The sequence below is a fragment of the Pleurodeles waltl genome, chromosome 9 (genome assembly GCF_031143425.1).
Source record: "Pleurodeles waltl isolate 20211129_DDA chromosome 9, aPleWal1.hap1.20221129, whole genome shotgun sequence".
Classification (NCBI taxonomy): Eukaryota; Metazoa; Chordata; class Amphibia; order Caudata; family Salamandridae; genus Pleurodeles; species Pleurodeles waltl.
Window position 1 is genome coordinate 329546323 of NC_090448.1, and position 24137 is coordinate 329570459.

The 24137-nt window shown below is 39.9% G+C and overlaps 1 protein-coding gene across 1 annotated transcript in view; it reads left to right on the forward strand.

Annotated features, from left to right (window-relative positions):
• The first annotated feature begins 912 nt into the window (after nucleotides 1-912).
• TCTA (T cell leukemia translocation altered) overlaps nucleotides 913-24137 on the forward strand; it is a 54008-nt gene continuing 30783 nt past the window's right edge. The window contains exons 1-2 of the mRNA XM_069206856.1: nucleotides 913-1230; nucleotides 20066-20120. Coding sequence (XP_069062957.1) covers nucleotides 1020-1230; nucleotides 20066-20120 — 266 coding nt within the window. The 5' untranslated portion in view covers nucleotides 913-1019. The remainder of the gene's footprint in view (nucleotides 1231-20065; nucleotides 20121-24137) is intronic.

Below are 24137 nucleotides of genomic sequence, written 5' to 3' on the forward strand. Positions count from 1 at the left end.
AAGAATGATCTACACATGAAAAGAGAAGCTTTGCTAAACAGGAAATGAAGAAAAAAAGACACTGAAATGAGCAAACGAAATGGCTTTAAACCCACAGTATGTATACTAAAGTATACCAAAGGCCATAAGCTTATGCTCGACCTAATGAAGTAAATAAGAAACCGCAGGCTTACGCTCGACCTAAAGACGCAGCATGGCATACGGCGGCTGCACTCGTAATTGTGCGACCTGCGCTAGCGTTTTCAAGCGGATTAAATATTCTGCCTCCCCAATTTTTTCAAGGCCCCCACCAGTCGATGGCAAATCTAATGGTGATTCCATGCTAAATGTTCATACGTATGACCAATGGATATATTCTGAATCAGCTACGGAGATAATAAGTTACTTGATTTCGAAAACAATTGCAAACTAATGTTTGATCAATTATCTCGGGTGTAGTAGCCCTTGGACACGTGCCATACTTCCCGTCAAAGGGAGTAGGACTAAAACCTTTTTGCGACATACAAAAGGGACCAAACCAACCGAATATCCTTAAAATAAATCTCTGAGTTTAGCCCCAAAGTTCAAGATATTTTCCGAAAGCGACTAGGTTTACCTAACTGAATAGAATAATGTTGCAAGCAAGGCAGACATCTTGGAATGGGGCATTGTATGTGAAATGCACATGTAGCGCTGTCAGAAAGTGGAAGAGGCGCCTCATTTCGTAATTATCTATATTTACCAGATCCGTCCGCAATTATCCGCAGACACTGAGAAACAAGCCATTTATTGTATTTATCTACACGTATGTTTGTGAAGTTGCCTAGATAGATACTGTGGTTGTGTCACCGCCACGCTTTCTTTCTAAAACAAACCAAAGGTGTATTAGCATTTCATTGTAGTCCTCTCTCTGTGTTTGCCATTGTCAAGTTAGTCCTCTCTTCGTGTTTATGCTAAGACACTGTCGCACTGATGGGCGTTCCTCCGTAGCAGCTGGCGGCTGGGAGTAGTGGCCCAACTGACTGCCAGTGTTGCTGGCGATGGAGGAGCCTTGGAACTTCGAGCTGGGATCCAGGATGCTGGAGTACCTGTCCTCGCTGGGCACGGAGTTTCTGCAAGACTGGGACCAAAATGATATGAGGGTTGCCATCTTCAAGTTGCTATTGGGCTGGCTCTTACTCAGCCTGCTGGCCATTCACCTGGCTTGGAGGGTGTACGGCTCCACCGTCAACAACATGTACTACCGTCAAGGTGAGCAAAGGCAGCATCCAGGTTTGGGCAATTATATCTTTCTGTTGGAACACTGTGCCCGGGGCATGTATTCTGCAGAGTATCCTAGAGGCGAGAGCTGTTTAAAAATACTGTCTAGTTATCTCAAGTATTAGTTTCAGGTTTTAGGCTGTTGAACGGACACAGCTCCAGATCAGACGCTGAGAACGCTTTAGATTTAAAAAGGAGACCATACAAGGCAGAAGCTATTTTACAGGACATTTTAGGGATTTTCTGCATTCGAGAAGTCCAACAATGCATACCAGAGTGAGCCAAGTAAGAGCTAATCTACCTGTGGCCCCAAGGGCCTGCGAAATTTGAGGCGACATGTGACAAAAAAAGTTGGGAGACCGAGGAGAAAAATAAATAAATGACAGAAGAGTACAGCTCTGCTGACAGTGGTTGGACTTTCCTTACTGTTGCAAAGTAATGCTTCTTGTCTTCTCCCGAGATCTTTAAGCTACTATCAAGAGACATAAATGTACATAATAACAACGGTATTTAGCAAGGGCAGACTGTTGCGTTAATCTTTAAGGCATTGAGCAGAGGACATGAATCAGGTGCGTTTATTCTTTACCCTGATAAATGGAAATTTATGCCAGAAATAACTGGCAGACTCATCCTGTCTGTTCATTTCTTGGCCGAGTTCAGAGCCTTAAGTCTATGCTTGTGCTGTAGCTTTATCCTAGAGATCACAAAACTGGGATTTTGGCGTAGAGATACCTTTAGTTTTACCAAATTCCAGTATTTCACAAAAATAATTAACAATTTATAGTGGGACATTGAGTCAGCTCTCTTTATCCACCAGTCTCTTAAATGTTCACTCGTATATCTCGATTCTCTTATTCAGAAGCTGCCCAACACATCAGCATAAGATTCTCATATGGCAAGAGAGGACTTAACCCTCGCATTCCCTGCTTCTCTATATCTCCATCAGCAGCCCATAATCTATTATATTAGGAAATACGTAGCCGAGCACACAACGCAATGTTTTGAAAAAATAGAGACCTATGAATTGAGCCCACAGGGAGAAAAAGTACTACAGCAGAGTTGACTCTGTTTCAGCTGGCACACCCAGACATTTAGAGTAAAAAAGTATGCTCTGAATTGATATGAGACCCGAGGATTAATCTGGGCTACATACGTTTGTTGTTTTTTGCTCACTGTACCGCTTGTGATGGCGACCAACTTTATGTAATTTAACTTAACTACCAGCCCCCCTTCTCTCTGACTGAGACCAAAAGCAATCCAGGACCAGCTAAGGCCTGTGAGGCTTCATGCGTTAAATGCAGCTAAAGTCCTCTATATGACACATGGAACCTACGTTTAGACATACCTATTGCACTTGCTCCTTTTCAGTGAGAAAAATACAAAAGTGAATAGTGCGACAGAAACGAAGGCACGGCAAAAACCTTTCATTACAATAATATCAGGGTTCCTAATTCTGAAAGAAATTGTAAATTGGAACACAAAATGCTGCCATTGAGACAGCGTGCGATCGACAGCCACCCCACACTTACTTAAATTAAGCACGAACACCAAACAATTTCCTCTTTAGAAAAAAACAAGAATACCATCAACACGTTTATATTCGCTCAGGTCAGTAAAAAGTGCTTGTTTGAAATGCGCTAAGCAGTGGTTCCCAACCTGTTGTCCGTGGACCCCTGGGGGTCCGCGGCTAATTAAAAAAAAAATATATATATATTAATAGATTAGGTCCCCAGCTTTCAGTAATGGCTAATTGGGGGGTCCCCGGATTCCAATAAAGAGTCATTGGGGGTGCCTGGACTTCAGTAATGATAAACTGGTAGTCCACAGAAGTCAAAAGGTTGGGAACCACTGAGCTAACGGATTAACTTCCTGCATGTTTTGCAATCTTTACACATGGATCACTTCTAAGTTCAGTTATCAGTTTACATGTAGATGTGATTTTCTATTGTAGAATTAATATTGAGCTTCATACCGCACACGGAGGTTCAAAGCAATCTAATTTGTAGCTGATTGATATTCACCCTTTTGATTTTATGATTGAGAAGATCCTAACTATAGTTTGCTGTATAAGGGTGGTGTTTGGTGAGGCTCAAGGACCTGCTTCAAGCATGGCATGACATGTCTCTTGCAGAATATGAATGCAGTGTTGCAGAGGGTATTCAAAGAAGCAAATTCATACACACCTCATTTCTGATTTATTATTACAATGTAATCAGACATTGTATTGTGTGATGATGTGGATGGGCAAAGGCAAGTTTTAGTGCTCTTTGAAATTTGAGGTGATGGCCAGTTCTTATTCTTGTGAGAGGGAAATCCCAGAACGTGGCCTTTTGGAACAAGCTTCTGTCAGTTGGCAAACCTTTGAAGTTTGGGATGCTCAAAAGAGGGGCCATCTTGAATCATGTTGGCCTGTTCTGGCAATACTGGAGAGTTAGTGTTATAGGCAGCGTGGCAGAACCCTTTGGATTAATTGATGTGCGATGCACCTTGCTTTGAAGGTGATCTGTCTAGCTAGGTATGGGAAGCAGCCTTTATCACGAAGGCTAATCACCGATAAGCCTTTACAACGAAGACTTTATAACGAAAATGCCTTTAAAACAAAAGGCTTTTGCAACACATTTTTTTACAACGATTATGCCTTTACAAGGATGCCTTTTTAGAACTAAAATCGTGGTAAATGTAAGTATATTGCAGGTAAGTAAACAGCTTTTAAATATATATGTGTGTGTGCCGGTCGCCACTAGGCAGTTATAGTCAGGACCATATTTTCTAGAAAAAGCGTTTTTAGACTTGCTTATATCTTTTGGCACTGTTTGACAAATCTTAACAAACTTTTTCCAAAAAAGGGCTCCTGTGATTCTTGTTGCGCACTGAAAGTTTCAGGGTGATCTGCCAAGCAGGGGGTAGGAAAAAAAAGGGCGAGGTAAAAAAAGTTGTGTTTACCATGTTAATTCCCATAGAACCTTTAGACACAACTACAGCCCGAACCACTGGACGGAATTACACCAAATTTGGCAGAGAGCTAGCTTTCGGTACGCAGATTACACTTTAGCATATTTCACACATTTGTATATCTAGGGCCGCTGAGCCTCCCTGACAACTTCATGAATAATGACGAACTTTGCAGGGAATTCACAGCTCTGAGTGTCTGTCAACATTTCAACCAGGAAGTGTTAGCAGCCATCTTGTGTCTCTGCTTCAGCTGAGGCCCTCAAAGAAAGAAAAAAAAAAGGGTAAAAAAGGGGGCCAGGCAGGTTTGAGACACTCTGCCCCCTTAGTTCTGGTGTTGGGGTCACAGACGGATCCCTCTAGGGCAAAAAGCATTTTTTTTCCTGTGAATTCTCAGCAAAACAAGAACGGGCTGGCTACCACACTTGTGTTTTTTTTTTTTTTTCTTCTTCTTCTTTTTTTAAGATCCCTGGGGGCATGTGATAAATGAGGAGGTGGTGCTCTGGGCCCCCTCTTGGGCTTTGTATAGCCCCGGGACAAACACCTCACTGGGGCTTTCATGTATTTGTATGCGGGGGGTGGAGCCCCAGGGACCACCACCTCCCCGAGCATTTATGTAATTATGACCGAGGTATACATTAAGAAAAGGAGTGTTTGTTTTGGACCCTTGCAGCCCGGAAGACCACCACCTCTCCTTAGCTGTTTTAGTTGGAGGCCCCCCCTTGAGGAGCCACAGATGGTCCTGGTGACCACCAGCCCCCTGGGCCGGCTCCTGCTATGTCCCGAGGTGCCCACCCCGGGACATAGCTGGTTGCTGTGGCTTGGCAAGTCACAGCAAGCACTCTGTTTGCAGCAAGGGAGAGCTGTCAAACAGCTCTCCCACGCTGCGAGAAGAGGTTTCCTCTTGTCTCCCTGCCCGGGGCGATGCAGGCAGGAAGACAGAGGAAACAATTGCTCTCACGTAGAGGGAGTTGCTTTAGCAGCTCCCTCTCTGTGACAGCAGTGCTGGCTTCCACAGGAGGTGGGGAGCCAGCTGGGACAGTGGAGGCCCTAAGGTACCATGGGCTCCTTCAGGTCCCCAACATTGTGACTCAGTGCCCTGGGGTTCACCCAGGTCACATGGCCGGGCCCTGTGTGGTGGGGTCCCTGGGGCCTAGATTGGCCAGGGAAGGGGAGCCATGTGGTCCTCCTTACCCACCTTCCCCCAAATTAAATGTTTAGGCCTGGCCTGAGGGGATGGGATCTCCGGGGCTGAGGTCGGCCTAGGGTGGCGCATGCCCCCCCCCTCCCAATTTTTTAAAAAATATTTAGGCTGGGTCCCTGGGGCTGAATTCGGCCTGGGGAGGGGGGCTATCCGGGGTTGGGTTGGTCACGTCCTGTGGCCAGTCCCTGCTTTGAATGGCCCAAGGCCGTGCGCAGGGTTGAGTGGTTATAGGGTTTGGCTGCAGTGCAAGGTTCTGTGATGGGTGGATTAACGTATAGTAATAAAAATTACTTCAGGTTAAAAAAAAAAAAAAAAAAAGTAATTCATTGAAAAAAATCAAAGGTTAAAGGCACGTTGTTGTTAGGTTCGTAACTTAATCATACAAACCATAGAAATTCAGCAGTTATAGTTAGAGTTCTTTCAAGTAACTATTACTCGCGCCCTAAGGTAACTATAACTCGCACTCTCACTATGCACTGATAATTTTCACAGATATTACAGCAGTCATGACAACTTCTATAACGTCCTTAAAAGTATAAATGGAACATTAACAATCATATTTGTGAGGAATAAGCTGTGTATGGCGAGGGCACAAGTTATGGTTACCTTAGGGCATGAATTTAAGTGGTAAGACAACTTGTAGGTTCTATGCTGGGTATGGGTGTTTGGGTGGAATTTTTAGGGTTTAGGGAGGGTAAATGGTTAGGGAATTTTTTGAGGGTTTTGTGTGGGTACAGGTTTTTGGGTGGTAAGGGAAATTTTAGGGTGGGTATGGGTTTTTGGGTGGTAAGCAGATTTTTAGGGTAGTTATGGGTTTTTTGGGTGGTAAGGGAATTTTGAGGTGGGAAGGATTTTTTTTTTAGGGTTCAGGGGTTAATGGTTAAAAGGGGTGTGTATGTGTGTGTGTGTGTGTGTGTGTGTGTGTATATCTATATATATATATATATATATATATATATATATATATATAATATATACATACCCACATGTATTTTTACAACAAAAAATTAACCCATTTTATGTGTGTGTGTGTGTGTGTGTGTATATATGTATGTATATATATATATATATATATATATATAGATAACCAATTAAACTTTTTCTCACCACTCTTACAGTATGGAAAAACAAGTAAGTCTGGATTTTGCTAATTTGTGAAGCAAGTTTATTATTTTCTTGGCAGACAATACAAATATATATATTGGTTGCCACTGGGTAGTTTGATGAATTTTCCCCAAAAAATGCAATGCTCACTTCAGCATCTGCCTGGAAAGTTTCGTGGTGATCTGTCAAGTGGCGGCTGAGAAAAGGGTGGGGTCCCAAAACACTTTTTCCATAGAGATGGTGAACAGGAGCTGTGCCCGAACCACTGAGGGAATTACACCAAATTTGGCAGAAATGTAGCTCTTTGTTCCGAAAGCGACCTTTTATGTTATTTGTTGTATATCTCTTCAGTAGTTTTTGAGTAATTAAAGAAAAACACATTTGTGTATACATATGGACGCAAAAGCTCTGCAAACCCTCCTGATCTTGTGCTGAGATCTGATTGACTGCCAGCACTTCCACAATGAAGTGTTGGCAGCCATGTTGGGACTCCGCTTTAGACATGCACTACTAATTACCCCACAAATTACGGCACTCATTACATCATTGATAATATCAATATAATATTTGCAGTAATTCTTTGACGAAAAAAATGTGCATATATATATGTGTGTGTGTGTATGTATATATATATATATATATATATATATATATATATACACACACATAGGTTTATACTTTTCAAATACTTAACTTTTGTGGTAAAGGCTTTCGTTCTAAAGGCATATTCGTTGTAATAAATGTAGCTGTAAAGGCAATTTTGTTATAACGCTTGCGTTATGAAGCCATTCATTATAATGGCATTTGGTTTTCCTTCATACATCGCCAGGGACAGCCAGTGTAAGCATATAATGCCTGATGTGCTCTGAGCCTAGCTGCTTGGGTTGAGGGCAGCTTTTTTCTGAATTTTCTGTAACTGTAGTATTAAGAAAGGTGTTTGTGGCTATAGTATGTGTCACCCTTAAAGGGAAGTCTTGCTTGTGAGGGGTGCTCTTCCCTTGAACACTTCTTCTAGAACAAAATTACCAGTCCAGGCCTTCAAACGCCTAAATAGGTGTACAAATTGTACAGCCAATTTATTTTTGCACTATTTATTCAGTTGTGATATGTAACATGAAATGCTCCATTCTAACGAATCAATTACAAAGAAAGATTGGTGGAGAGTAAACATGCAGTTTCTATTTATACATATTTGACATAAATGCCTAGTGAGTGTCATTCTTCATAGCAGTAGGAACACGTTCTGTATTTTGTAAACAAACACGTGCTATTGAATCCGTTAACATTATTCTGTGCAGTTAGTAGAATGGGAGTTAACCTACTGTCTGCAGCACAGCGCTGGTTTTAAATCTGGGTTCCAGTGGAAGCGCATTAAAACATTCATGGTCTAATGACAGTCAAAACCTTATTTGATGGGTTATAATGATAAGAACCTCCACTTTCTTAACTATTACGATGTAGAAGAAATCACAAGTTCTGCTTATTTAGCTTAAATAAAACGTTGTGTGGAATAATTAAACACTTACAATCAGATTTAAAGTAATACAACCAAAAGCGCCAACACTTAACTTGATCTGCATTTTGTGCAGTCTCTGTCCCCAGGAGAGATTTGGTGAGTTTCCGTCTCTGTACCAAGGATCCCAGATTTTACTGTCCAGCAGTGGCTGCTGCTATCACTACACCGGCCACTTTCCATCTCAGTCTCCTCAATGACCAGCATCTTCTGTTCCCTGTTCCAGACACTGTGGCTTTTCAGAAGCAAATGTCGCTTTTTTACGTTGCATGCCTCTAAAGTCAATTATTGAGCTGCTGGTGCTTATTACTGAACTGTTGGTATTGACAGACTAGCAGTGATAATTCCCTTCCCTGGCAATGTGCAGTCATCAGTGGACTGGGATGCATCTCATTGATCGACAGATATAGCACCATGATGATTGTTGTACTGACCACTGAGCCATAAAACCTAACAATTAAAATGAAAATCCCTAGCAACTCCACATTTCAGTAATGATAGTTGAGAGAGAGCCTTCCTAGGAACCGGTGACGTTGCTCCTGGTGTCCTCTGAGATCCATTAGAAGCATGGGTAGTAGCAGGGCCTCCTATGACTTCAGTGTGCCTGCTGTGGTACTTTATTTATTTAGATAAGATATAGAGCAAGCATCACCCTTTGGTACCTTCACTGGGGCAGAATTGGAGTTGCCATTGTCTCCTGAACCTTTGTTGCCTTCACTAAAAGGAAGCAATAGCTGTAAAGCCCACCAGGACCTAGGGCCTTATTACGAGTTTTGTGGTCGGATTGCCGGACCACCATGGTGACAGTCTTTCGAAAGGCGCCAGCCCAACGGTCCCAAGATCGCCAGATTACAAGTTCCCCCCTATGGCTGGTGTGACTAGCGGGGGAAGGCAGTGGGCTGTATGATGGAGCTACTGCCAGCCGTTCATCCCTGCCTGTTAGTACGACGGACAGACTGTGCCTATGCACCATGTCGTGCATGGGACACAGTGCGCCTGAACCCAAAAAGGTTTGGAGGGCCCCTGCCTTACTGTCTATAGGGCCCTACCCCCTGGCGCTCCCTGATTTGGGCCCATTACCTGCCTGACTGCCAGGTTTTCATGGCGGTGGGATCACCATTGAAAGCTTGGCAGTCCTGCAGGTCATAATGACCACGGCGGCCCCAATGCCGGGATCTCCAACATTGGCCGTGGTGGTCCCTCCACACTGACTATGGCAGTGCTGGTGGTGCACTGGTGGTCTTCTGGTGGTCCGAGCGCCAAACTCATAATTTGGTGGTCCGAGTGCCAAAATAGTGACGGTTTGACCAATACCATGGCTTTCTACGGACCTCCAAACTCCTAATGAGGCCCATAGATGGATAAGGTAGCACTGGCAAAGGAAGAGATCCCTAAAAGCTCTTTTTCTAGAGTGAGGTGATGGAATCAGCAAAACCAGTGTAACCTGTTCTGTAGTTGAGGTGATTGCAGCGCAGTTCTTCATTTGTGAAGTGGCTGCAAGTCACCGTGTGGGCTGGTAACAAATAAATAAGAGAGATAACTGCAATGAGGGAATCCAGTTACAAAGAAATTTCACTTTTTATATGGTTTAAGTGAAAAATGCTGTTCAATAGAAAGGTCAAAATGCAAAAAAAAAAAAGAAAATAAGCTTGCTTCAGACAGTAATTATTTAAGAAGAAAGCTATATTTGGAGTTGCATACACATTTTAATAGTTTCTAGAGTTGGATAGACGATTTAAGAAACTCAGGTCCTCATTATGACCGCTGTACGCCCATGTCTTACTGCCATCAGGCCACACGGGCTGCCTGAATGAACCCCACCGGCCCTATTTTGAGTTCCCCACTGGGCCGGCGGGCGGAAACAGGGACAGGGCAATATGTGGTGGAGCATCAACACCCTTCGTGAATTCCACTGCCCGTAATCCGGGCAGTAGAATGCACGATGGGTCTGTGCATGGGGGGCCCCGTGCCTGGGCAGTAGCTGGTGGCAGCCTGGCGGTGTCAGCGGTTGGACCGTGGCAGCTCCGCCACGGTCATAATGCGGCGGTCGGACCACCACGACTGCGGCGGTCCGACCGCCAGGGTCATAATGACCCCTTCAATATCGCTTAATTAGTTTTTCATTATCGTTAAAGAAAACCACATAAGCTCATCTTTCATTCCCTTTTGAAATGTAAACGATTATGAAGGTGCCATTGCATAGGTTTATCAATGGTAGTAAGAACATAATCACACATGACTAGAGAACTAATTTAACAAGTAAGTATTTTAATAAAGTAACAGGAGCTGTGACTGAACAGCTGCTAACCTTACCTGAAAACTATCGACTTTGTTATAGGATTTATTGTATGCTGTCTTTCTTTTTGCTTTTTTTCCTACCCAACTCTTAACTTTGAAATTCATGGTCACTTTAGAGTGTTTCAAAGGAATAACTAAGTATAAATAGGCTATACACTTATATCCACAAATGCAGATACAATTGTGACTCAAATGGATGGAAAGATGTATTAGCCAATACATTTATTGAAACGTGCAACTTATACATCTGACAAATTCAGCAGACAGTACTGTCAGTCACACTCACTGTTTCATAGTATAATAAATCAAAAGCATACCAGGAAGGTCAAATGCCTCTTAAGCACTTAGAACTTTCTTCTTATACAGTGCTTTATTTAGGAAGAAAGTAGGGGCTTAACTCCAACAAAGAATTGCATCATCAAATCAAGCCTACTCCAAAAAGAGTACTTCAAACTCACTTCCAGATATGGGCAGCTCGTTTAACTGTTGGCTGCACAGAAGACCGTCAAACGGAGGCCCCACCATCTCCTTACCTCTCCCTCTGTAGAGAGGTCAAATAAAATTCTGCTGCTTCCACTTGGGAAAGTTAAAAACACTTCCATTATTCACTACCCACAAGCATGATGGGGACAGGATGGAGTCCACAATACCTAGTTTCATTAAGTCATTATGCACTCCTGGTAGTTTCCATCTCTTGTCAAAAGACTATAGGCATAAATTGGAGGACATTTGAATTTGGTGTCTTTGAAAGAACGCCTTTTTCTGAAATGCAGCCCTTAAAATCATTTTTTGCAGGCCTTCCTCCAGTAGTAGTGCTGAGAGAGTTCTGCGGTCATTGACCTCCACCCTGCATTTCTAAGTGATGAGTCTCATTGCCTTTTCCAATGTTCCAGCTCAAACAATGTTCAAGTGTGTCCCCTAACATTTGGAATTCCTTGCCGCTCCATTTTTTTCAGGTGATATGAGCGGCAGGCATTTTTTTCAGCATTCCATTTGCTCTTTCAGGCATGCTAGAGTGGGAAATGCACAGTTCTATAATTCCGTAACCGAGAGTTATCCTCACTCATCTGCTACAGCGTCATCTCTAACTTCACCACCCTTTTTTTCTCTGCTTCTCCTACTTTATTTTGTGCCACACTTGTCGACATTTGGCCTCATAAGTGACCATCCTCTATTCCTTTTGTTAAAATTTGCTGTGCATTTCCTTCATTGCCCTCTCTCCCCTTATCATGTCTTCAACACCCACCCCAGTGCTCCAGGGTTGCTTCGACATGTGCTGATATCATCCTTCTAAAAAAGAGTTCAGGGGTTGTGTGTGGAATCCCTTAAGTTATTTTGGCAAGGTCCCACTTGCTCCCATTGTTAGCTCCTTGTGAGCTTTCCTTCATTGCCCAAAGTAAAATGCACCCATCAGCAATACCCTGTTGGAATTCCAGTGTCACCCACACCTCATTAGTGGAATGCTGCAGATCACTGGCCCATCTCCATAGGTAGTTGCAGCGGGCTTCTTCCCCTCGGTCAACGAAGGGCAATTTCTTTCTTACAGGATCAACCCATATTTCTGTGGTCCAGAATGGTGGCTGCTATCTCGATCCTTTGCATACAGGGGTAGGGTGCCTCTGCCAACCCGTATGTTATCTGCTCACCCAAGATGCAGACCTGATTAACAGCACCCTAGTTTATATCTCTACATTCGCGACAGTCGAACTATGGAGACTCATTCTGTAGCAGTAACTGGTCAAGACAATGCTACCCTGCCAGGCCCTGGATGGTCACACATCCTAGCCGCTATGATTAAATACTCAAATCAGCCACAGGAAAGAACATAGGATGGAATACAAAAGCAGCATTCATTTTATGAAGATTCATCTTCTGAAGTAATAGCTATTACAGAAACAAATTTCATTGAAATAGCTCAAATCCAATTTTTTGTGGACCCAAAAGGCATCAACAATATTTTTATGCTGTCCTAAATTAAGTTCCTAAATGAAAGCAGGCTTTCTTAGTGGATGGCCTTTGTTCATCATTACCTTCTAAAAATCATTAATGACTCACACGTTGGCTTCTTTCTATAATGAATGACAAGTTGAGTCTTATGGATTAGGTTCAGAAGCCTGAATTGACAATATCAAAGCGTTTGGCGTCACCGTTGTCAAATAATTAACAATGTGATAGTCTAGCTTTTTTGTTAGAGGAAGTGTGGTAATAAATGGGCGAATTTTTGTGTGTTGAGTCCAGCTATTCTAGAAAGAAAATCCCAAAATGAAGCAAGACAGAGGGGCTCCTTTTATGAACAGACCCCATTAGCAGCATTAAGCTGTACACTCGAAGAAGAGTGTTTTAAAATGGTGTTAGAAGATGAAGTTTGAATTTTGAGTGGTGAACTTAAAAGATGAACCCAGCAAAATATTGCTTAGTAGATACCTTTTACAAAGGGAAATTCTTTGTTGCACCTTTAAGGACTGCTGCCTTAATTTACAAACAAAAAATGTAAACCCAGCAAGATACTGTCATAGCAACAAAGTAATCAAATGAACAGTGCAAGCATGATTAGTCAGTAGTACTGGCTCGTCATGGCAGGCCAAGGAATCCAAACATCATGCACACCCTAAACAAAAACAAAAATCAATTCAAATATTATTGTGTCAGCTTAGTAACTGATGAAAGAGCACTTTCTGCCTCTTAATTGTAAGCTACATTGCCTCTGAAGTCTAACAAAAGGTCTACTTGAGTCCCAACCACCAAAACCTTATAGAGACCCAAATCTGGCAGTATATCCATTTACGAAATGTCATGGTCTTGATGGACAGGTGTCTTTCAGTGACAAACAATGAAATACACACACATAAAGGCCAATGGATTATGGAAGGGCTGACCTAACTCCCCACTCTGTACTACTTCTTATTGTGCAGTTTTAGAGAATTAATCATATGAGATCTTACAGACAGCTATATCTGTCTGTGGCCACTCCTGAAGAGAAGAAACAGTGTTTGTGTGTTGCCGTTTCTGCGCGCATGCGCGTCAGTGGAATAGTAAGTTATAACTACAAGTGTCTGCATCAGATCTCATTCTTACCAAGGATTTTCAGTCCTGACAGCCATTTATTTACACATATTGTTTGGGCTAAACCGTTGTGAGTGCCCAAGAAACGCTTTTTTCTTAAATCCTATTTAAATGGAAATGTGCCTGCTGTGCTGATTTTCAGATTCTTTTGTTACCTCTATATGAAAGGCAGCGTTTTATCTAAGATTTTGGGAAAGATCTTGCATTTCAAAGCCTGAAATGTAAATCCGTATTTAAAAAATATAATCCCCTCAACGCTTTTGGGAGTAAATGACTTTCGTGACATACAAAATAAAGTAGTTTGTGATCTGCCAGGCGGAATCCTCCTGAATTCAGTTTTTCAAATCTGAGAGTCAAACATGAGGAAGAGTAGGTATTCAGATTTTTAGGAGGCTCGAATTGTATTTTGAAAGCAGAGCGAGAAAACAGCATGGCAGAATATTCAGACAGTTTAAGAATACATCTTGGGGTTGATCAGCTGGAAGTGATATTTTAAACACACTACAGCATATGCAAAATTGTTTGCATTGTTCATGCGGCTTTTTCTGGTCTTATAACTTCCACAAATGAGCCTAGGCGAAGTGTTAAATACTGTTCACGTCCTGATATGCCGAAAGCCCTTCCCCCAGATGAGACCAACAATGTGCTTCATTGACACTTTGTATTGCTGTCAGAAATGCATAGTTTGGTCTGCGGATAATCTTGCACGTGGGTTTAGTCTTCTGCTTCCTGCCACAGTATGCAGTTACTTTGAAATATCTGTTTTTGAAAACAAGTTTTTAATCGGGACATTCAGTGACGCAAACTGTTCTATTTACTTTTAATAAACGACCTGCACATAATCCGTAAATAAGCTAAAATGTGTTAAATCTTTATTTTTTTTATTAGATCAGCTTTCCACAGAAATATTCCAAAGATTAAAACTTGAATTTTAGAGAAAGTTTCATTAGTAAAAAACACATAAAATGTATAGAAATGTTAACAATTAGCAGAATTCAAACTTTACAGTGATAAAATAATTTTAAAATATTTGTATATACTCTAGCAATTGTTAATAGAATCTGCCAATGCAATATTTTCTGAGCATCTGAAAACAAATTAAAATAGTATCTCACAAAACTCGGAACTCTATGGGTTGTTTTACAAGGCTCACAGGTCCGATCCTACGCTGGACTAAGATTGAACAAAATGAGAACTACGCATCCTGTGCCATACTTTACACATTATCTCTTTTCACCCTAAAATGCCATTCACTAATAGTAATGAAAGTGGAGGTTTTCTAGTAGGACATTCTAGATGGTCAGGAGGATCCCTCCTTGTGCAAAGTAGAAATAATAAGGGTCTCTGGGACCTAGGAAAGAACCAGACTTGCTTGGAGGGTGAGAACAGAAGGGAGGCAGGAGGCAGGCTGCTTCACTCTTGTGCTGTAAGGGTAGCACCATACCCAGCACTTCAACTCTCACCCCGGCATGTGCAAATTGCCACTCAAGGCAGTGTCTGACCCATGACCCAACTAGGACTTACATCTTCAGGAGCGTAAGAGGTAATTGGGGTGTGAACCCATTGCTCATAATTTTATTTTGGCTTTCTCCAGCCTAGCAAGAGAAGAGGGAATCTGGGTCTTGTAAAGACTGTTAGTTTCTCCTCAGTTTGTCTTGATTTCTCTTCCACTTCCTTCCTCGTTAATGGGGTGTAATACTTACTGTAAGCAGTATTCCTTCCATCTAATGCTCATGCTCCCACTATTGCCCTTTTGACATGAAAATTATGTTACTCATTCAAACCATCTCCACCTAGCTCATGTTGAAGTATGACCCTGAAGAATGGCCGTCTAGTTAAAGATTTGATGGACAAGTTTACATGATGTGAAAGAGGGTCATCCTTTCTAAATGATTGTGTTGATTTCGGAGCAAGTATAACTCTACAGCCCAAGAAAGTGAGAGGGTATCCCTTTCATCACCAATTTTATTGAGTATTTGAGGAGCACAGTCCAATCCATAAATAAATAATGGCACAATGATGTTTGTAATATAATTTCTGGAATTCAGTCGTAACTGCCTCCAGAAAAGACAGATCACAGGATCTCGGGGAGATATGGGTATTACAAAGCAGAATTTAAGGTCAAAATTACATAAAGTAGGTAACAATAATCTAATAAATTATAGGTAGCTACGTTTTAAAATTAGTTTAGTCACTGACCAATTAATATCAGCTCGCAACAGGGTGAGAAATCTTCCCTTAGCATGCCCCTTAGATACAGCAACTGCTGGGCTGGAAAAAAGCCATGTAATTTGTCTTATCAAAATCAGTAATGAATCAAGTTTCCTGAAAACAAATTATTTGAAGATCGTCAAAAAAATGAGCCGTCAGGAACTAAAAAATGTTGAAACTCCGATATGTACCAGCTCAGGAAATTCTAACTCATGCTAGTAATTATTTCCCATTGATTTTTAGATTTGAAAAACGTCATCTCCACGACAAATGAGTTGGATCAGGTACAATATAATTCAAGTGGTCCTTCGGTGTTTCTGTGATGAAACACGTTTCCCTCAGTTTTAGACATAAGTAATGTGTCTGCATTAACCTTAATGTGTTCTGAGAAGAGGAATGGCCCATCTTGAGTGAGGAACTTTGATCCAGATCAGTTCACCAAGGATTAACATTGATTCTCTTGGTATGTAATTGATCTCCAGATTTCCAAATAAGAGGTGATTTCAAGAGTGTAAAAGACCATTGAGCCTTAGAAGCATCTGCACTCCCATTTTGGAGAAAGTTAACCAAGCAAACATTCCATGACAAGATCAAATGCGTAAATAAAATGTAACACATTAAAGAGTGGCTGTCTCCTGTCTAATTTATTGGAAAGAACTGCCTTGTTGTGTGAATAAGTTGTTGAAAACAGTGACACACAGTCGTCAGACGGGTCCAGCTGATTTCCCATGCTTCTGGCCTACTCCTAAAACATGAAATTCAAAAAGATACTTGCTACAGTTCTGGTTCATAGGTTGCAGACACTAGTTTTAATAAACCATGACCAAACAAGATTCATTACTTGTCCTCACAAATCTAATGATCTGAGATTGTTTCTGGTGACACTTTACTCTTCTAAGAGTCAGTTTGTTAAGGTCCTGAATACAGAGAAGGTGTTTGCTGGTGGAAGGGCAACACCTGTTTTGCTGATTTTAAAACATTATTATAGACCCGGAATAATTTACATGGTTGGGGCTATGGCCTACAGCGTACCATGATGTACAAATGCTAATCAATGTTAGTAAATGAAATGCTGACATACTACTGTAACCAAGTGTCACTGCCCTTTGCCCCCTGTTTCTCACACATCCTTAGTCAAATATATTAAATTGCCTCCAACTTGGAGGAAAAATACATGTTTTTGTTAATGTTCTTCTTAATGGAAATTATAGATTCTGGTTCAGACGGTTAAAAAGAGGGTACATTTCTCCATATGTACCTAAATATCTTCCACATTCAGCTCAGGCAGAACCTCTGACATGTTGAGAGAAATATATTCTTTCCCACTGTAGCTTTACCACACAGTTCCAATGAAGAACTAGAATGTTTCCATTCTAAATTCATAATAGGGGAGGCATACATGCTAGACACCATATTGCTGGACCGCAAATTTTGGAATATACTGTACTTACTATGGAGCAGAGTGCCTTACAAAAGCAAAATACTGCCTATAATTGTACTGTTAATTTCTACTGTAGGTTTGAACCAGCTGTTAAACAATGTGACACGTTTATACCTTTTAGGGATTTCATGCCTTGATATCTTTTATTAAGGCTAAAAATTAGTAATGATTATCCTACATACGCCCAAAATCATATTTCCATGTTTCCCCAGTCTAACTACATTCCACCTTGGCACTTATCCATTAGATTTTAAAATCTGGAAATGAGAACATTTTGGAACACAAAAAATGACTTTTTCACTCTTATTTTGGAGTGGATATCTTGGATGTGAAGGAAGCAGCATTAAGAATGACCCCAATGACTGGATAGATCCTATTACATGAGAGTGCTTCTATACAGGATGGCCAAGGCTGTCCCCGATAAGTATACTAGGGGATGTGGGTGTCCCAGTGGTGGGGGTGGGGGAAGAAGGGTTCTGCAAAGACTATGGCACTGTCCACGACTAGTGGACTTCTGGAAGGGGGTCCAAGAGGGACCCTAGGAGGGAGCCGTACTATTGGCTCGGATCTCACAAAAAACGATCCTCCTGAATAACTGGGGGCAGATAATCCTGGAAAATACCCCAGACTGCTATCCACCCTAGGATTCGCAGTGGCTAAGCAAAATATTGTATGTAGATGGGGAGGGCCTGATCCACTGAATGTTGAGGAGTGGAAGTCTGACATGGATTGGTGCAGGAATGCAGAGCGGCAGGTCTGTGACTGTAGAGGGTGCCACGCAGGTGGGAGAAAATGTGAAGTATGTGGGGGATGTATTGGGTCCTCCTGGATGGCCAATTGGAACAGTATTAGTTTTCCGGCTGGGATAAGGCTCATGAATGACAAGAGCCTTGTTTGCTTTTGGGGAGGGGGTGGCGGATGGGCCTTTGGGGTTGGAAGGGTCAATTCGGGGAATGCCATTGAAAACGTGATGTGGTATCCCGCGAGGTACTTTGTGCAAACCTGGGTATTTGGGTTGTGTTTCCTACAAAATAAGTTTTTTTTTTTATATATATATATATATATATATATATAATCCCAGTGTAGAACATGTACATTTTGTGCTGAAATAAATATGCAGACCCAAAAATTTGATAGGCTATAGAGATTACATTTTCTTTGCATTTCCAGTTTCTACGCGTTTTTTTTTTTTTTTTTTTACACCTGCTTACATTAAAGTCATTTTTACTTAATTTAAAATTTACACCAATGTGTATTATCACATTTAAAATTGTATCTACATACAAGTGTTAGTATGTATTCCATTATATTACTATGTTCAAGGTTAATTACATAAGTGCTTTCAAATAAGTAACTGGCTTTATGAAACCAGTTTATTTGGATCACAGAAAAAATAGGATAATATTGGTTAGTTAAAATCGAGCTTTAAACCTCATTAAAAACAATACTGCTGGCGAATACTTAAATGCCTGCCATTTGCGAGGGGGATTGATATATGGTCTCTGCAGTTATTCAGTTATTTAAATGTGTAGATGGGATTATGGTGATGGTTGTGTGGCGGGAGGAGCTGTTGTACCCGGGTAGAATTGTATCTCGGAGTGGCCTTTATCACTTTTTAGGAGGCACAAGATAAGTGTGGTGTGGGCCTTGTTGACTTTTTTTTGCAATATGCAAGACTGTTGGGGATGGAAATGTTCCTGCTTCTAAAGAGACTCTCAAGGCGATTATGCAGCTAGGTTTTTCTAGGCGACATATTGTGATGACTGTGTAGGGCTATGGGAACTGATAGGTCCAGTTGACCAGCTATGGCGAGAGTGGCATGAGAAATAGATATGGGGAAACAGATGAGCGGTGGAGACTGGGAGGTCGCATGTGCTCAGGTACTGGCGGTTGTGGGAGAATGTGAGGTTTAAACTGATAGAATTTGACTTCCTGCATCACACTTAGCTGACACTGATCATATTGAACCAAATATATCTCGAGAGGTCAGCCTTGTACTTCAGGTGTAATGCAGCAAGAGCCTCTTTCCTACACTTGACCTAGCTCTTGTAGCTTTGGAACGGCTAGGAACATTTTTGTATTAGGTAGCTGTCCTATTTACAATATCCAGTATAAAAAAGAATGTGTTTTTTTGCTTATAATAATAAATATTTGTGCCATGTTTATTCAGTAATGAAAAGAAATGTAGCCTGTTTAATTCAGTATTTGAAAATAATGAGAGCTATTTGTATACTCTAAAAATAAATATTCATTTTTTTTATTTTAGGATTGAAAGGAATGTACTCTCCATTTGTCCTTACATTTATACACTGGTGTTATTAATGAAAAACGAAAAGAGACAATAACATGCGAAACTCCAAACAAGTCTATGTACGATTTCTCATTGTAGCATAGAGAACGAAGCAGGGGCGCTGCTCAAACGCCCGATTAATTATTATTATTTTATTTCTAGTTAGAAAAAGGTATTCCAGATTTGCCAGAAAATCTCAAAGCTTGCCCCAGGTCTCAGAGTTGTACAACAGTCCTTTCCAAATGGTTGTTTTGTATGTTTAACTCGCAGCATCTGTCAGGTTTATACTCTTTGAATTGGAATGAAATTGTCAAGAAGATTAATTCATCAGTTTTATCCTGGTATGTTAGTTCAAGAATCTGATCACACCTGACCAAGAATCGATAATTCCTAAATGGGCCTTAAAGTATATTTGAAAACCAAATAGCATAAATGGTGGTTAATTGTGTAGTGCAGGTAAGTTTGCTTTAGGTACGTGTGATTAAGATGAACAGTCTCATACACAAGTAGCATTGTTCATGTTTGAGCTAGAGGATTACTCTGTAATGAAAACTTGATTCAAGAAAAAAGATTAGGCAGAAAGGTTCATGGCAAGATGGGTTCTAAATGGCTGGAGAAATTGCACTTTAAATTGTGATCTGAGCTTGTCAAGAGTTTTTATCTAACCCTGGCCGTGGCGGGTATTCCATTTCAGCAACATCTGCAGTCAGTATTAGTGAATTTGTACTAACCTTTTTTCGTTTATATTTCCAGGTATGGGGGGACAGAATGGTGGGACCCCTGACTATACAACAAATTTTCCCATATGGTGAGCAGCATTGCATGCATTTCATGTTGACACCTAATGTGACGGAATTGTGTGATGACTGACTTTTTTAAAACATTTTTTCACAATCTCTTATTTATTCATAATAACATCAGTAGTGGTTCCTGTAATACTTCAGCTATACAAAATTCTGCGTTTATATTTTTTGTTTCTTTCAGCTAAGGCTATTACAATAAGGCTGTTGTTCATAATCTAAACAATGGACCTGATTTACCCACCATCTTCCTGGGTGCGTCAAAACACTCTTACTTAAGCAACACTTAATCCATATATTTATTTATTTATTTTGTACCACAGGTTTGGCCCTATTCATGAATATGGTAATTAACAGTTGTTTGCCTGTATGCAACAGAATTTGCTCTAGTTGGGTAGTTGGCTTAACTTAACATGTTTAACCTACATCTAAAATATTTTGCATTGTAGTCAAATATATTTAGCCAAACTCACATGCTAAGTGCTCGATGGTAAGACTGAGTGCATCTCCCAATTGGACATTCATCAATACTTAATGCCTCCTCAGGCTATCGGTTTTCTAAATGCTCTTCATCTCCAAAGACTGTGCCGCCTTCTCAGCCCAAGATATGTGAAGTGTTTTGACCACCTATAGAGGCATTGGGAAGGGCAAAATCCTTTCAGACTGAGAAGATTGAAATCTATGTACGCTTGTTACAAAACTTGCCAAGCTACATGGTTATGATTGAATATAGGCTATGGAAGCTATATCCATTAATCAGTTGGGCACAGGGCGAAGTAAGAAATAATGTAGGGCAAATATACCCATATTCATACTTCAAATGGTGGTAGGCAACTTTAGAATTGAGGTCTGCAAGACCGCAAATCACACATTGCTATTGTAAATGCCTCCAAGCCAGCAAAGCACACAAATATCTCACCTCAAGTGAGTACTGAGGCATTTCATAGAGACACATTAAAACTCTAGCACTTGCGTTGGTTAAGACTACTCAGATTCAATGCTAGAACAACCAGAATTCTCTTTCAGCCTCTTTTGAATCTATTGTAGAAATTGTTCAGGTAAGCAGTGCTTCATCAACCCATTGTTTCACTAGTAATAGAAGTTTCCTGCCAAACATTTCTTGTAAGAATTGCAGAAAGCTAAAAAAGTTCAAACCAAAAAAGCGACCGTTTTGACTAGTTGTATGCCGGAATATCATCAACAAAATCACAGCTACAAAAATATAGAGGACACAAGTATCGACTTTACAGGTAAAGTCAAAAATATCGACAACAAAATATAGAAGGCCACAATATTATCAGAAAATATGTACATTTTAACTATTGTAGACTATATTACCTTTGAAGCATATATTAACTTTAAAAATATTGTGATGTAAGAAAATAAATGTAAAATAGAGAAATTTATCAAAAATGTATAACTTACAAACATAAATAAAGATTATGGGCCTGATCACAACCTTGGCAGATGCGTTAGTCCTTTACAGACGTGACTGACATCCCATCTGCCGTATTACAAGTTCCATTATATCGTATGTAACTTGTAAAACGGCGGGCAAGATATCTGTCACATTTGTGACGGAGTGTCCCATCCGCCAAGGTCGTATTCAGGGCCAATATACTTCACAATAATAATTAACATAATGAAATATTTAAACAGTAAGAAATACTAATTATATTTACAAACCATAGCTATTAAAATATTAATAAAAGAAATAGCATGGCAACATTGAAATAAACATAACCTCATTAAAAAATATTACTGCAAAATAGTAAATACACTTAACTAAAGTAAGATAAAAGTAAAGTTAAAAATAAAGTAAAATTAAAAATGTATTAAACTGTTTTAAAACTTCAGATACAAAAAAGTTGCACCTGTTTTACAGTAGGTTAAGTGTTGGACTTTGGAGGGGTACGATTTACTGTTCCAGTTACAATCTGAGCAACAGCGGAGACAGTGTTTGACTTTTGAAAGGGTTTAATTAACTAGTTCCATTGCTTAATTTGTTAAATAACACATTTAAATATAGACTACAAATTACAAATTTAAAATATCTTCAAAATAATAAACATTCGCAACAACTATAAAACATGTACATTTAATTTAATGCATACAAATAAAATAAAAATTATACTTAGAAAATTAAAAATATTTTCAATCCAAACACTTATCACCCCACTACCGTAAAAAATAACACTGCCAATCAATATAAAAAATTACATTTTAAATTATTACATCAAAGTTTAATAAAACAATGAAAATCAGTAAATTTAATAAAATTTATATAACACAATTACAAAATAAATTGACCAATTAATAATCCAAATAATTTAAATTGCAATTAACACGATTATTAGTTAAAATAAATTCAATACAAATTATCAATAAAAAATAATAATTTACATATTCTAAAGTGACTATCACTAATCCCTTACAAACTCAACAATCAGCAACTAAATTAGCAAATTCTAATTAAATTATAAATAATTACATCTCATATAAAAATGTATGAAATATACGAAAACAAATTAAACAGAAAATTGATAGAATACCAATAACATGTAATGCTAATATGTATCAAACTAATTGAGAGCAGTGTTATTGATAGCAATGTTATGTACAACTATATTTTAAAAAAACTATATTTATATACTTTATTTAAAAAAAAAAACTAAAAACACAAAATTCTTGCATTCTGTCTGATGATATTCTTTACATCACAATATTAGTGTCTCTCAATATTTTTAAACATTAGTTTGTCAACCTACCCTCTGATCATCAACTTGCAGTTTGCTGGCACACTGAACTTTAATGTTTTCCTGCTGTTGAACCTTGTCATAGAAATATTTGTACCTTGCTTAAATGGGGGAGCAGTGACAGCTGTAAACACAAAAAATGCAAATAAGCTCTGTTGAAAATCATTTGCCCCCTGATTGATCGGTCTCAAAACTAATGTGACTTTTAAGAAAGTGGTGATTCTGACTCGTGCTTTAAACAAAACCCATGTAGGCGTTTATTCTTGTAATTCACAGGACAAAGTCCAACGGCTTTATTTGTATGCCACACCCTGCTGACATAATGAAGCTACAAGCTGTTTGCTTTGCATCATGCGCATCTTGTCAACGAGGGACTAAACCTCATAACACTCGCAGACAAATGTGAGCTTGACATAATTACGTCAAACTGTTTTGAGGGGAAGGACAGTGTGTTACTCCACTATATAAATCATGTCGTGAGGCAAAAATTGGGACCAGTGAAGGTGAGACCAGCCCCATCTTATTTAAACTCGCTGAAAGGTCTGCCTTACTCGGAGCTTGAGTATTAGCCATATTGTGATGATTTTTATTAACTGTACAATAAACTTTACAGTACACAGTATACTTTTAATCATGGGCAAATGCCTTGCATGAGTGCACTATTATTCTCACTGTGGTTAATCCACTTTATGACAGCACTCATTTTGGATTCATTTTACTCTCATTTCCATTCACAAAATGTATTCTTGGTCAGGGATTACTTCTTTCATGGACATTTCCAAGGTTAGAATGGGCCAAGAGCAAATTTGCGAATGCTCACTGACATACATTTGTTTGTGCTCATGAGCTTTCAAGACTCGCACGCCATGCAACGGCCTGTTCCTGTTCCAGAAGAAAACTCCTAAACATATGTGAGTCAGTCATTAAAGACCATTAGACTGTTTTGTGACTCACAATCATTAGTATGTTACATTGTTTAGGTTGATTTGCCTAAACACAGTTTGAGATTTGGCATTAGCTGTCCCCAAATTAGGGCACTTTTTGTATTCCTGTAATAAAAGAGAAATCTTGAATTCTGCATAAGGATATCAGAGGGTAGCCTATTGTTACAAGAACTCAACTGAATGTCACTTTCTGATATCCCCATTTATGCTTCTTGTTTGCTGTGGCTTATGACGACGTTTATCCTCGCTGCTGTGCTTAGTCCCTCAGCTGGATTCAATTGGACTGTTTCCATAGCTGGGCTATTTGTTCTTTTGCTCACCTCAT